The 15,574-nt window shown below is 38.7% G+C and overlaps 1 protein-coding gene across 1 annotated transcript in view; it reads left to right on the top strand.

The window, feature by feature from the left end:
* Positions 1-8,416: 8,416 nt before the first annotated feature.
* LOC140923356 (uncharacterized) overlaps positions 8,417-15,574 on the top strand; it is a 12,567-nt gene continuing 5,409 nt past the window's right edge. The window contains exons 1-2 of the mRNA XM_073373451.1: positions 8,417-8,494; positions 14,801-14,896. Coding sequence (XP_073229552.1) covers positions 14,836-14,896 — 61 coding nt within the window. The 5' untranslated portion in view covers positions 8,417-8,494; positions 14,801-14,835. The remainder of the gene's footprint in view (positions 8,495-14,800; positions 14,897-15,574) is intronic.

Below are 15,574 nucleotides of genomic sequence, written 5' to 3'. Positions count from 1 at the left end.
ACATTATTCAAATTGGCGTTTGTCGTAGCAGTAAACAAGATTCTAAAAATCTCTAGTGACCGGACTAAAACACGTGACTTGCGAGGCGCTATCGAGAGCTTCAATTGCATCACGACGTCGTGTCCTATATACGGGTGATTTCCCACGTGCTAAAGTGTTTCTGTTCGGACTAACGCACTCATGATATAACGGTTTTTTGTGTCGTAAATCAAAGTGTTGACCCTGTTAAGCACCACATTTCGAAGTTGTAAAGGACTAAAATATTTTACCAAAGACACCTCTCAAGTGTTCATACTTCAAACTTAGAATCATCAACTCATTGAGAACCAAACCAAGCTCGTGTGACCGGCGATTCTATACCGACCTATCCGCGACCCTCTCCGCGTGATAAACCAGATCGTGTTACATGTAAGCCCAAGCAAGGACGAATTTAATTGTAAACAATACCATACCTGTTTTTAAGAGTGTTGACTGGAAATCGGGTGTTATTAACATAATGAATTCAGGAGGTTGGAAAAAAGAAACTTAAGTCGGTCAGGGAATAGTCAGTGAATTATAAAAAGTCCATCTGAGAAAATGTCAATTATCCCCAGTGCTCGTTCGCGTAATACTGGTCTTAATTTTGACTAAGCGAGAGTGCTATTTCAGGTGTGTGTGTGTATATAAGTAAAAAAAACACGTGTCCAAGGAAATTTGTCCAGTTTGGCTGCAAGGGCGGAAGGATTGTTTTCCCTGCTATTCCTAATCTTTGCCGATGAACAACCTCTTCTGCCGGTCGTGGTTTTGCCTGCGTACATTTTCAACGCGCCACCTGCTGCTGTTCCTGCTCCGGCTGTGTTGCTGCCCCTCACGATGTAAATTTATTTCTTATCTCTTTAGTTTGCTTCCGCCCCGTTTACTCGTCTCTTCTGTTTGCCTTCGTTTTTAACTCGGAAGCCGGTTTTGCCGAGTTATCGTTATATCTAAGGAAAGAAACACCTCGCCAGGGGGAGATTTAAAGGAACTTTGTTTGGGGCTGTGCTGCTGAAACCCTTCCATTCTGACCCTGTTTACGGCAAAATACATTAAAATTGCGACCCTGTTTAAAAAAAGCTAAGTGAAATTGAATATTCTTTACGAAGATTAAAGATCCCACCATAAACCTATACCATGCAGAGCGGCACATACCAAGATAGGGATGGTTCCCCCACCCCCCTTTCCAGCGCGTCTGCCGTCTTTAAACCTCCAAGGGAACCATTTTCCATATGTCGAGGAGAAGAAAAAATGCATTTTGTTAATGACGAAATACCGTCAAGATCGAATCCACCGTGGTTACCCATTTTTCAGGGCAGTTTGTTTTCCAAAATATACACAAGCGTACTTGTCAACTGTTTAAAGTTTTCATGCTAAGATCAATTTCACTATAATAACGTTCAAAAGCAAAACTAAATTCTCAGTGATTTTATTATTGCGTGATTTACATTCCTTTTGTTCGTTACCAAGCACAAATTTAAAGACAGATAAATGGATAAATGTATTCTGAGTATTTTTTTTCTGTCTCTACGCTTTTTCTCCTCTTATTCAACAGGCATGATCTGTAACATTCAAACTTAAGATGAAACGTGACCTATGACGTCATTATTTATTATTATTATTTCGAAAAAAACAACAAAACGACTAGTCACTATAGTGTCATGATCTCAAAAGATCGTGTGCGAATTATCAAGAATTACAGTAAAATACATCTTTCAAAAATATAATTATTTTGTCCAACGTATAAGCAAAACAAATGGTGAAGAAAAAAATTGGAATAGTATTTCTTTATGGGCTGGTGCACGTCGGTATGCCGCTCAGTTATTTGAGTGATATTTCTTTCCGTGATATTTACAGTAGTAGTATCGACGTCATCTTCGCCATAAGAAAGCCTTTGCATCTTCTGCCTCATCGTCAGGATTATAATTCCCGCTGAAATCAATAAAAGCCTTAATAATTGCCCCGGGGGAGTACTTGGGTTAATTTTTGCTGGTGTGTGCCGCTGGCCTCTCAGAGCCCCTACCCCATTATAGTCTAGCGACTGTGGCCAATTATAGACCCCAACTAAGTCACTTTTGGGCAAATATGTAATTTTCGCGATCCCGACATAGTCAATTTCTTTTTCTATGAATTGACCCATTTTTTTGATTGAATGAAGAACACTTTACTTTTCATCTGCAGTATACAAACATTCTGGTACGTTTGCTAACCATAAATATGAAGAATTGTCTTACCCCAAAAAATCCGAAAATGTGCGACCCTACTCTAGTAACTCTATTGAAAATGCTACCCCATTATAGTCAATCCAGTCGTGAAAATGCGACCCCATCCAGCGGCACATCCCCATTAGCCTCTTATAAGGGACCCCCCTCCCCCCTCCCCGGGATAATTGCTTTTTTGGGATACTTAAATCATTTATAATTACGTTTTGACTTACTCAGCTTAGCGCCGTATGTAAAGACAGGCCGTTGCATTTGTCCAGCTATCTCAAGTCAGCTAGCCAACCGAACCGACTCGTATGCATATGCAAGATGAAACTTACTAAAGATAAAGCCCAAGTGAAAACTTAAAAGTGCTTTGAATTAGCTGATAGTTTGAGAAAGAGTTTCCTTTGTCGTAGTGGCGCTTTACCTGAATCGCTTATTATTTTAATGCAATTGACTAATTAAGCTAAGAAAGCTGTCACCAATGGTGGATTATTTATACCGTTTCAGAGGGACCTGTGCGTTTTTTAACATTTTCGTCAGCGGCTGCATCCCGTTCTTGTCTTCAGAATTTTCATCATCATCTGCAGCTTCGAAGGTATCAGCGTCTGTCAAATTTCTATCGTCTTCAAAAGAGTCTTTGGGTACTTCTTGCGGAGGAGAACTTCCACTGAAAAAAATAAAAAAACAATCAGCTTCCAAACTTACCATTTCAGAATTGACCATCAATAAGCAAATCAAATGTGCCAAGATTGCAACCACATTTATGTTACAGTCTCCCAGTAATTATTACGAAAGCGTCTTATTGAACTGAAGTTTTGCCTTGCCATGAAGACTCGGCCTAGTTGCTCAGTTTACTTTATGATTGTCTTTGCTTCTGAAAAGCGATTTACAATAAAGTTTGTTTTGTAAAGTACACCTTTAAGCTCTCTGAGTGCTGTCAACTTACTAGCCATTAGAGTAACACTTTGTTTTTGTTGTTGTTGTTGTTTTGTTTTTTTTTTTGTCATCGTTTGAGGTTCTGGATGCGAACAGTGAAATCCAACCGAAGTTGAAAGAACGTGAACTTAAAAGTTTAATTTGAATTGAGATCTTATAGCCCCGGCACGTCAGCCCAAAAAAAAAGTTACCCTAAAATCATCCACCTTGTGCTTGAGGTGGCTAAACATCTAAACACAGTTTTGCGGGCTGTCAGCGGTAACTCGCGTGACGGCGCGTGTTTTAAATTAGACAAACAAACATGGCAGCGAAAAAGCAATTATACACAGATAACGATTTCTCAAAATCTACTCATAAAAATTTCCTGATATTTGGTAGAATTTTTACTTTAATCGTATCTTAAATAATGAGAATTTTAAAATGGAAGTTGAACAGAGAAATTTTGTGACACATTTAATAATTACAGTACAATTATTATTGATCTAAAAACCTGTCTGTCAAAAGTTGGTCAAATAAGTGTCAAATGGTAATGATTAATTATAGTAAGCTGTGTGCACGTTTATAGCAAAATCTGATGAGAGAATTTTATGTAAACTGAGCAAATGTGAAATTTTAAGGTTGTATTAAATCGTTCATGTTGGCATGGAAACAACGAAAACATCAAATTTTACCTTTGCATCAAAATCTTTCATCAGTATATTTTTCACTTGCCGAGTTTCAGCTTGTGAGCTGCAACCTTTCTCTTGCTATGATTTGGCAAATGACATACACTTACAAACGGCCAAAACTGTGTTCAGCCACCTTAACAACTTGCACGGCTTTGTGCAAGTTTTTTCACCTCTTTCGGCTTTATTTTCGCTGCCTCTCTCGTCAGAAGCATCTGGTTTATCTTCGTCATTGACAACGATTGCTTTGTCAAAGTTTTAAGGCGTTTTAAACGGTTTCTCGGACACAATGGCCTGCAACAAAGCACCAAGAAAACAGCCAACTAAAAGCAGTCACAACAAGAGTCTTCAAATTACTCCTTGCTTCGGTGCTCGACTGAGCAGCACCAACTACCATGCCACTCTGAAGAATATGATTTCTTGCCTTCACAGTGATGTATGGGATTTTTAAACATTTCCGTTTCTGTCGCTTGTACGTAAATTTGACCCAGTATTGATCCTTCTCATTCTGAATTTACCGATAGGGGCTGAAGGACCCATTTCATCGAGGCGCCCAGTATCAAAGTACTCGTAAAATATTGTGTTAGGGACCTTGATAAATATTGATGTCTAAAACAGTTTGAAAATATCAATATATTCGGTGAGAGTGAATAGATGAACAGAGAGATCATAAAGAAGAGGGCCAATCCCTGATTAATCGCTGCAGTGTTACGAATGTTGGCAAGATGTAAATCAGTGTTTTTGAGCAAATGTTCTCTCGCGCCTAAATGTCTGGCTAAGAAACTGGTATCCCTATTATTAACCATGGTTGAACCAGACTTTTGAGGCAGGCCTAGTTGAAATATACCTTGAAAGTCTAAGAACTCTGGCCTTGTAACTTAATTAGAAAACTTGTTGGTTAGTCTTGTATTCCCAGGCTTTCTTGTCTGGTGAGGCTTTCTTCATTAACACTTTTTTGTAAGTCCAAATCGAAATATAATCGTGGTGCATACTTTCTTTATCGTTAAGAGCTGATAGAGTATTTTCCATAAGGATTTACAAACATCAGGAATAATAGTTACATATTCCGCAATGCTTATAAGAAAACTTATATACCTTAATTTCATGCAAAAATATTTGTCCCCAATTCCCCCCTCCCCCACACTCCTTCCCCCCTATACTATTATAAGTAGTGGTTGAAAGCTGGACAGCGAGAGTTAGTAATTGTAAATATTCAGGGGTTTTTTTAGTATATAAATTCTACTTTGCCATGTCTTAATGTATGTGATAGAAGCTAAACTCCGTTGCAGTTAGAATAAAATTGTGCCTTTTTTGACTGTTCTCGCGGCCGTTTAGTTGATTTTAAAACTAGTGGCGCGTTTTGACCTTCGAGGGAAGTCGGACTGGAACTTGCATTGTTATATAGCTTTTTTGAATATTGTGATCCTGTTGATTTCGCTGTTTTTAGAGAGTACATGCCTTAAGGTTCGACTTCCGGGTAGTTTCACTTTGTCAAGAAGGAAGCACATTCCATTAGCTCTAGTTTTTTAACTATACACTTTTGTTCATACGTTTCGTCATATATTTGAGTGGCGAAAATGCCAACCCGAATGCTCTAAAGGTTCGAAGACTCGAAGGGTAGCACCGACTGTTTCACAAAGCGTGACGATGTACCGGGTGAAATTAATTTTTCCTCGTTCAGTTTTCAGTTTCGATGGAGTCTCGGACTTAATTCTTGTGTTTTATTTAGCTCATATTCGCCAAAAATAGGCTGAATGAAAATGAAAAATGGACTGCTATCATTCAAGCAAAGTGTCTGACACATGTTAAACAGAGCTAGAACTCTGTAACGCTATGTTTTGATTTGCCTAAATTTAATGCAGCAAAAGCTTAATATAATCAAATCATTTCAGTTTCTGAGCAACATCATGTCGTATTATTTTGGTCCGTATTGGTCGCTACCAAGTCACATTAAACTTTGTGCCCCTTTTTGTTTTTGCATTTTTTTTTTCTCACTCTCTCTCTTTGTAGTATTTCTTAACTTTTTTGATTTTTTTTACAAAAAACAAATTGTTATTTAATTCAAAGGACAAATAACTAGATTGACGTTAATAATATGTCCGCCTCCTTTCATTTCAGCAATTACCATAATGTAGGAAAATATGTGTAGAGTTAAAAATACAGTATTGACTTTTTATTACAAATATATATTTATTTAGAGGTCAAGAAGTTTTCACGGTGAACCCCATCTCATGTAGGCCTGTATCGCTCAACATTCGCTGCTTTCATTGTGTTCACTGTAAATTAAAAAGATCTGTTTCAGCCCCAAAGTGTCAATTCAGCCCTGCAGGCCAAAGTCTGATTTAGCCCTTCCTCGAGCCATTTGAGCACAATTTAGGCCAAAAAAGCTCTATCAAAAGGCTATTCCAGCTCACGGTAGGGCCCATTTCAGCCCTGGGACCAAATCAGCCCTAGCTAACTGGACTGTATTGGCCCTGATTTAAGGTAGCCAAATTAGACCCAAAAATAGGACTGTATTTTACTCACCGAAACGGCCCTGTATTTAGGGCTAAAACAGATCTTTCTGATTTAGAGTGTTTAATGTTTCAGATATATTTTAAATTATATTACCAAAAAATTACAGATATATTTAAGAATACATAACGATAATGACAAGACGGCGGGGCTGATTGATTGTATATTTCACCAGCGTTACAAGTTGTAACTCCTAGTAGTTAATAAGGTATAAAGAAAGTTCTTGTACGTCCCTATTTGATGATATATTTCTACTTCCGCATCCAGAAATTATTTCCAGCTTTCGTCCGAAAATTGTTTCCACTCACCTCATATTGTTGGTTTTCACATGACGTCACTAAAATTCAAACTAAAAAACTATCGATCCTACGGAGATTTTTACTTTCACGATGCATTAGAGCAGCTGAAAACTAATTTTCATACAAATTTTCGCTTCAAAAGGGTTCTTGGCTTTGTGTTAGAGTACTCTTGAATTTCTAAGCTTTTGCGTGACGCGGCATTTACATGAGGGCTAAGAGAGCTGTCATGTAGGTTAAAAAAATGACTTATTTCAGGAAATTTTGCTATCTAAACAGTTCGAGTATTAGAAAAGTATTACTTTAATGTTTATGAGTTTCTTGAAGAATAAATTCACGCTTTATTTAACAGTGCTGCATGAAATCAATTCATTAATATCAATGATCAGGGAAGACTATGTACTATTTTGTATGGTAGATGCACTGTAGCCGCGAATTTTTCTTTTCCCGCGAATTTTGATTTCGCCGCCAGAAGTAGCGTAAAGACAGATTGCTATCTTTCAATCATTTGAGCAGCAAATAAGGTTCAGTTAAGCTGTTTATATTACAGTACCAACGACCAACCTCTTCACCACCAAGTCTCCCGATTGTCAGCAAAGTTTGTGTGGGTTTTCTTTTCAATGCTAATCACTGGGAATACAATAAATAAAACTTCGTTAACTTTCAATTTCAAAAGGAAGCTTGATGGTAAAAATGTGCTCAGTCATTTTCTGTAAACATTCATAAGGGCTATTATCTGATCTTCCTGACATCCATTATGTCCGAAATCAGTGGTGCTTTCAAAGTTATTCAAGGCGTTCAGCGTTTCGCCTGTGTCAAAACAGGTAGTTTAGGAGAGATGCTTCAGTATGCACTTCGCAATTGAGGCCGTTTATCAGGTAACTGGGCACCTACCCCTCCCCTATATCAATACTTCTCACTTAGGGAAAATTGCGACTAGGGGAGGGGTGGGTGGTCAGTTTCCCAGAAACCGCAACTGATCCCGCTTCTATTACGAAGGGGAAGTGGTAACATTCAAGTTTTATTTGGGAGATTGCAAAACTCGATGGTAGAATGGTTTCCAGTCTCCAGAGTTTGTTTAAATAACTAAAGGATACAGTCTTTTGATGTATGTTTTTTGATGTAGTATGTAACAGAGGTTGAACTCCGTTGTAACGGGTCTAAAACTGTATCTTTTTTTCGCGGCCGTTTAGTTGATTAATTTATACTTTTTATCAGCATTTTGATTTTGGAGAAAACCCCATTAAGGAATTGTCATGTAACTATATTAAATATACAGTGAATATAGTGCTCTTGTTGATTGATGCTGGTTAAAATTACGGTTCAAGAGAGTATTACATGCCTTCAGGTTTGACTTCCCGTAAGCGGTTCAACTTAGTCAACAAGGAAGCTAATTCGTTAATTCCATTAGCCCTATACTTGCAACAAAAGGTTTTTTCCATAATTTGGCCTAAAAACCCAACCCATACCAAGGTACGGTGGGGCAGAATCAACGTCTCTGTAATGGCGTCCGTCCAAAGTTCCCAAGGCCAGGGCCACAGCCGTTCTGCCTCGAGCTGAGCAATTACAGTGAAGATGTGTTGGTGTCAAAGCTCAGTTCGGGAGAGGCGGAAGTGCAGAGACTTATATTTTGTCCTCGTCACAATTTTCAGCTTCGAGGTTAAGTATCGGTACCTTTTCATTCATATCATGCATGTGCTTGAACAGCTGGAGCCAATGAGTAATTCACCGAAAATAGCCTGAGTAAAGAGAATAAATAGACGGCTGTCACTTAGGCATAACGGCACGAACCGAGTTAGAACTGTGCAGCAATTTGTTTTACTTTGCCTGAATTTTGCCTGAATTTAACACATAAGCTAATAAGGTAAGTGGGTCTATTAGTTTCTGCCACATCAAAAAAACCCAAATGAAAATATGTTCTGAAATGTGGAACATCTATCGTAAGTACCAAATTTCTAAGATAGATAATTTCAAAAGGACGGACTTGGAGTTTATAGACTGCGAGCAGTCTCTTATTTTTCTTTGCAAAGTTACTGCACGCGAAACCCAAGCAAGCGAGCGGCGAAGCCGCGATAAACGAGGGCGTAAGCACGAGAAGAAAAAAGTCTCGTCCCAATCCCTTATTGTAACACAACGTCGTGGTTTGTAGTGGCGCTGGCAGAGATAAGACTAGAAGGATTTTAAAAGAAAAGGAGGACTGCAAGCAGTCTAGGAGTTTATAACTGTTCGTCAATCCTTGCTCCGTTAGTCACTGGCTTCTTCCTTGTAGAAGATCGTATTTGCGATTTCAATGTGGAAATGGAATTTTAAACGGTCTCAGCAAACAACCGGCTTTGCCAAACGCTTGTCAATTCATGAACATGAAGCTGACAAAAAACAGCTCAGCGGAACCAATTTTATGTGTTAAGTCTTCCAATAGAGATTATTTAAGGCAGAACTAAACTCTATCTCGGCCGATAGAACTGTTTCTACACAAATTATAGCCTGCGTGGCAAGCGCATAAGAACATGGGGCATGAAAAAAGCGATGAGCGATGGCCTCGTGAATTAGTGTTCATCATTGCTGAATTGCACAGAGGCGGCTGTTGGGCTAAACAATCTTGTCTGACCAAGTTGAAAAATCTTGGTATCATCTAATCAGAATCACCATCATTCTAAATGTGAGCAGTCCGATAAAGCCATAATAATATTGCCCGTCCCTTTTGTAGCAGCTGTTTTCCTGTTTGCTGTTATTCCCGCTTCTTTCGGTATGTTAATTCTGTTCAGCCAGGTTACTTTAATTTTTGAAAATAACTTTTACCCAGATTAGTCCCTAGACGTTCTCGCCTCGCACAATCCTGGCTCCAGTTTTTCAAAAGGTGGATAGGGTTATCCACCAGATACATCTCTGTCCAGTGGATAGCGCAATTGGTTTCTCTTATAGTACTCATCTACTGTATAGAGATTTATCCGATGGATAGCGTTATCCAGCTTCTGAACAACTGAGGTCTTGACTCTACCGTGAGCTGTGACGTCGCCGAGAGAGACTCGCCTACCCTAGACTACAAAACAGTCCGTATTTTTGCGTATTCAAGTACGCACGAAAAGTCAAACAAAAGCTGAAAACGGAGAGCGAGACTAGGGAGAGACGCTAAAAATACCAATTTTGAGAAAAAACCGGACTGTTTTGCAGTCTACGCCTACCCTTTCCCAGACTTTACGCGGACAACGGGGCAAGAGATAAAGCCTGGGGATGACAGGTTGACCTTTACTGACATGCGCTATTCACCGCGATCAAACGAGAGAAATTTGCAAAAGCTAAGCAAGGTACTTCAAAGCTAAGGTTGTACTTCAGTTCACTGTTAAAAGTTTAAGGTGTTATCAATAACCTACTGAGTTAACTAAACTTTTTGAAAATTTACTAAAAAAAGTTCTAATTGTTTGAAAACTGAAGCTGGTATTATTGTCGGAGCCATTTTCCAGGGCTGAGTTACTCAAAGCATGGTTAGCTTTAACCATTGGTTAAGCAGTATCAAAACCAATACGTTGTCAAGGTATTAAACGCTGGTTAACGCTAACCATGCTTCGAGCAACTGGGCCCAGTATGATTTTGCCCGGGTGAAAAGTAGAAAAATGAAACGATAGTTTATACGTTAACAAATTGATTTATTCAACTTTTGTCCATGTTTACACTGCTAAAGGCGGCCCAGCAATTGACACATGGGCTAAGGCTTATAAAACGTTACCAGTAATGAAAGATAAAGCACATTTTATATATAGCGCCATGCTCCACTAATTGTCCGTGGCGCTTTACAATACCGTAACTCTTAATTAAAAAAAAAAAAAGCTAGATTATTCAAAACAATTCAGGCTAATAATAAAAATTATAAATAAAAAGAATTCGTAAACTGATATGTCTAGGGGGGGGGGGGGGGGGGCTTAGTTTTAAATACAGTAACTGACGATGATTTCCTGATGTCCCACAGGTGTCTGTGCTTGGCTAATCCTGGCCAGAAGGGTCCGATCTGTCTAGTGAGATCGTCGTCTAGGAAATGTTTATACTTATTCTTTTATGTCAGTGTTAGTTATATATATAATGTTATAATGACGAAAGATCACTGATACTTTATTTCATTACATCCTGTACTACACGTCCGCTCGTTGTCAGGATCGCGCGTTTCTAAAAGAAACTTGATTGCATTTTAGGTAAGATAAATATTATTCTGTACGTGTAAGACTCTGTCAACACTATTATTCTCGTGAGCTGCCTCATCCTATCAGGTCACTTCCTTCTTTAAAGCTGCAGAATAGTGATTTGCTTTTAATCAATAGGCCTTTTTTCAAAAATACCATAATGCTCTTTGTTGTCCCTCCAAATACATTTCTCAGTGGGGCTATAACAATCGCCCCAAGAGAAATTGAAAACAATGTTGAATTATACCAAGCGAGGAACCGAACTGATTAAAGAGCATCCACTCTGAAAATATAGAATATACAGCGCCACTTCCGAAAGTTTCAGTTCTTCATTTTCTTCTCAAATAAAGCTTAAATTGGTTATTTTCGAAAGAGAAACAGTAAATTAAAAGTTCCAAAAGCACTGAAGCGCTTGAGCGAGTGGGCTAATATTAGCTTACCGTACACTTCTACACCAAAGAAACCCAATTGTACATCGAAATTGAAGCCAAAACTTCCTTTATGCTTTTGGGGCTGAAAATTTCATCCGCGGCTTGAAAAACAAAACTTCGTCGAGAGACAGAAACTTGAACTAAATTTTGGAACATCGATCAATTTTCCAGCGTGCTTTCAACGCGCCGAGACTGCGTGATTTTACTCACGACTCTCAACTGGAAACGTATGTTCAGGGTCGTAGACAGTCTGTAAGGGAAAAAAGATAAATTAACCAAAACAGTACAACAGCATTTACACATCAAGAAGATGGTAAGACAGCAAGAATTAAATGATGGCAACCGAATAGTTCCTCCTAATTGCCAATGCATGCTCTTATAATTGAGGTGGCTGAACAGTTTTCGCACACCGTTGCATGAGAATATCGGGCTTACGGATACAAACTTGAGACTCTCCCAAAACAGCCAATCGTTAACTCCAATTGCACGAACTTTATAGCTTCTTATCGAGATATTGAACCACTGATCGTAAAAAACCTTAAAGAAACGTGATAGCATTTTAGGTAGGACATCATTCTGTACGTGCAAGGCCTTGTGTCAACTATCATAGAGGCCGTCACCGCATCCTAAGGTAAATTGCTTCTGTAAAGCTGAAAACTGTTTTGATGCTTTAATTTAAAATACGGGCTATATCATTTGTTTAAATTCTGCCTCGGTTCAAACAACCTGAGGCACTGTACCACCAAGTTAGGAACAAATTTCTTTAAGAGCCCTTTTCTTGAAAATATCGAAAAATCGGCGCCACTTGCGAAATTTTTAGTTCTTCATATTTCTCCCAAATAAAGACTTTAGTTAGTTAAAAGTTCCAAAAGCGATTGAGTTTCTTTTTCAAAATGGACGAAAGTTTGGAAACGGCCATTTCGACTTCCCCATGATGCATTTTCTTTCCGCTCTTGACAACGTACTTTTGGTACCCTTTTTGCTCTTTCTAAAAAACTCTTTTATTTTGGAAAAGCCTTTAATTACCCCACTTACTTGAAGCGCTTGAACGAATGATATGCTTATTGTAGCTTACCGTACTTCTACACCAAAGACATCAAAATTGAAGCCAAAACCTCTAATGATCTTAATTAAGTAAATTCTTTATACTTTGTTGTGTGAATACGTCGTCCGCGTCCCGATGAAAGAAACTCGTCGAGTAAGGGAACGTGAATTAAGAACTTAATTTTGGTACTTTGGTAGTGAACATGCGATGAGGGCTGACTGATCGAAACAAAGTGTTTGGTATTCTTGCGGTAAAAGTTTTACTTGATTGCTGGGTGCAAAATTGAACTGTAAAAATCAAATCAAAGTGTTCGCGGGTTTTTTTTTTTTGGACTAAAGCAATAGAATGTTAATTAGGATGATCATTTTATATGAAGAAGGTTTTTTGTTCAGGGGGTTCAGCCTGTGCACCCAGTTGAAGCTACTGACACATTGGTTTCCACTACAAAGACCCATGACGTCATGATACGCGCAGCTCAGATCACATTCTAGCTAGTAGCTTTGAAGCAATCTTCCCTTGTGTTAAGTGTTAAAATAACTTTGTACTGTTTTAATCAAATTAATGGAAGCCCATAGTTAAAAGGTAACGTGAAACGCAATTAAGTTATATTTTTAAGCTGAACAAGACCGCCTCGGCGGCACACATTTTGTTTAAGTCTGTTTCTGTTTTTTTTCTCGGCGAAATAGATAATGAACTGTTTCGATGTGGATTATAGCCTGCGTGGCATGCGCGCGCATAGGAAACTCTATGGGGCTCGAGATGCGCCTGAGGGAAAAGGACATACATTTTCTACTCACGTGCGTCGTCACCAGACCTCTCTCGAGGCCAACGCCACCGTTCTTGTTTGCATCCTAAATTTACCATGCGCCTGATAAACAAGCTACATATATTGCTGCGATCGCTGCCCCTTTTTAGCGATCTGACTGATTGCAGCAATCATATGGCAACCAGGCTTTACAAGACACGTTCGGGTTTTAAAGGTAGGAGCTGAATTACGCGGGATTTAAGGATTTAATAGTACTTCGATAGTTCAGTCTTGAAGGATTTCAAAGACTTCTTTGTTACTGGGGATCTGGGTAAGTTATTCCAGTCCTCCAGAAACAGTTTTCACTGCGAAGGTGCGTGCCCTCTCTGAGAATATTTCTTTAGAGGGGGGCCAGTAGATTTAAATTACAATTTCTTGTGTTTTTCGGGTGGTTATCGGAGCTTTTTGTTAAATAGTGAGGCAATGTTCCATTTATTCTTATTCTTTTGAAAGCAAGTGCACAGCGATTTATGTATGCTTCATTGTAAAAAGGGAGACCAGCTTAAATTGTTAAACAAAGTTACTGTTCGCCTAATGCGAAGGGCATTTAGAATAATACGCGCGGCCCGCTTTTACATTCTCAAGTAGCATTTTATTGTACGATGTCCATACTGCATACACACGTGAGTTGTCTTATGACTGCGTTGAAGCAAATTATTCTCTGATCTTTCTTCAAGTATGGGCTGGTATATCGTTAATGGCCGAGTCGCTTGGAATTCTTGTTGCAGAGTTCATCAACATGTACTTCGTAAGTTAGGTCTTCGTCCATGATCAAACCGAAGAAGTTTATGACTTGCGACTTGCTCGGTTTTTGGAATGTCGATTACAATTTCCAGCATTCCCGTATCCTGATAAATACGCCTCCGTAGACACTTTTCCGTAACCAACAACGCTTTCGTATTTTGCATACTTATATATATACATTTTGTTACCTCTAGTCCCTCTCTTTACCTCTGCCAAATCGTCAGATATTCCTGATTTAGTGATGAAATGGTTTTCCAATTTGAACTTGAAGATATGGTGGAATCGTCTGCATAAATGTCCCTAGTTGACTTGTGAACAAGAAGAGGCATATTGTTGACGAACAAAAAAAAGGACAGGACCTAGAAATGACCCTTGGGGCACACCTTGCTTTCACAATTTTGGTCAAACCACAGGATTGGTACTCCCGCAAGTTTACAAGTCAGAATCGTTGTTGCAAAACATTATATATATTTCATGAGAATTTTAAAAATATCTTAAACATAGTTTTGCCTTACGTTTTTGTGGCATGTCTGGCCGTTTACCGAGTTTTAGTAGTGCCTTAGAAAACGCAAAGTAAACATAACATTGAGACAACGTGAAGCATTCCGCTATATTTTTATTAATACTGATATTATTTATCCCTCTGTTGCTGAAAGTCGCTAAAATTCTCGTGCAATTAAGCAAGAGACCACTCTTTCTATGGGTTTACCGGCGTGATAAACCACTTGGGATGTTGAGAGAACACGAGAAAAGCTTGTAAAACACGAGCTGAAAGAGAGTGATTTTGTTTTTTTTATTTATTTATTTTTATTTTTTACAATGAAGTTTTTAACCAATCGAAATGAGCGTACTATCTTTGTTTTTTTTATAAAACTTTGATTGACTTGAGTAAGATAGATACTAAGTCTCTGGTTGACTTTAAAATCTTGCGTGACCCAGCTAAGATATTGACATCGTTTTATTCTCTTTATAGTAAACATCGGACTAACTTAACCGTCTGATAAAACCATGAAAGTGCTCGTACCGTTTGTGGCAGTGTTCCTGATGGCAGTTGTACCCTCCTGTCTCGGTATGTTCCCTAAGTATTCTGCTCAGCTATTTCAGCCTTGTTCTACTGTAACCTTTCCTTAGAAAATACAGCTGTACATACTATGAAGCGTCAACAATATTAGCGAGGAACTAAAAATCAAAGACGCCGATTAAATTGTATGAAATCGGAAAATTGTGAGAATTATATTCGATTTAGCTCTTTTCTGTCTCAGTATGGTAATAGCTCTGATTCATGTTCAAGTTAGACTAGCTAAAATAGACCTTTTCACGGTTTATAGCGCCATCTTGACTGGGGGCAAACACGGCTAAAATTACAATGAATGTATGCGATTTTGGCCCACTTGAAACCGCTATAACGCCGTTACATTCACTGTAATCGTAGCCTTGTTTGCCCCCCAGCCAAGATGGCGTCATAAACCGTGAAAAGGTCTATCTTCACCAAGCCTCTTTTGCGAAAAGGCCATTGGCAGCGAGGCTGACGGTGACCTTGTTTTGATACAAACCCTCCTGCTTCATTATGTAAATAAATTTTATTCTTATTCTAACCAGTATTTTTCAAGGACAATTTCCATGGCAAAGCAAAGGAGGTTTGTATCAAGACAAGGTCAACGTCAGCCTCACATTCACTCAAAGGCTAGGGTACTAAATCCACAACTGTAAAATGGTCTATTAGACTCTTTGCATTGTCTGTTCTTGT

This window comes from Porites lutea, chromosome 1, assembly GCF_958299795.1.
Source record: "Porites lutea chromosome 1, jaPorLute2.1, whole genome shotgun sequence".
Taxonomy (NCBI): Eukaryota; Metazoa; Cnidaria; class Anthozoa; order Scleractinia; family Poritidae; genus Porites; species Porites lutea.
Note: the sequence above shows the minus strand (reverse complement) of the source record. Positions and strands in the feature narration are given on the sequence as shown.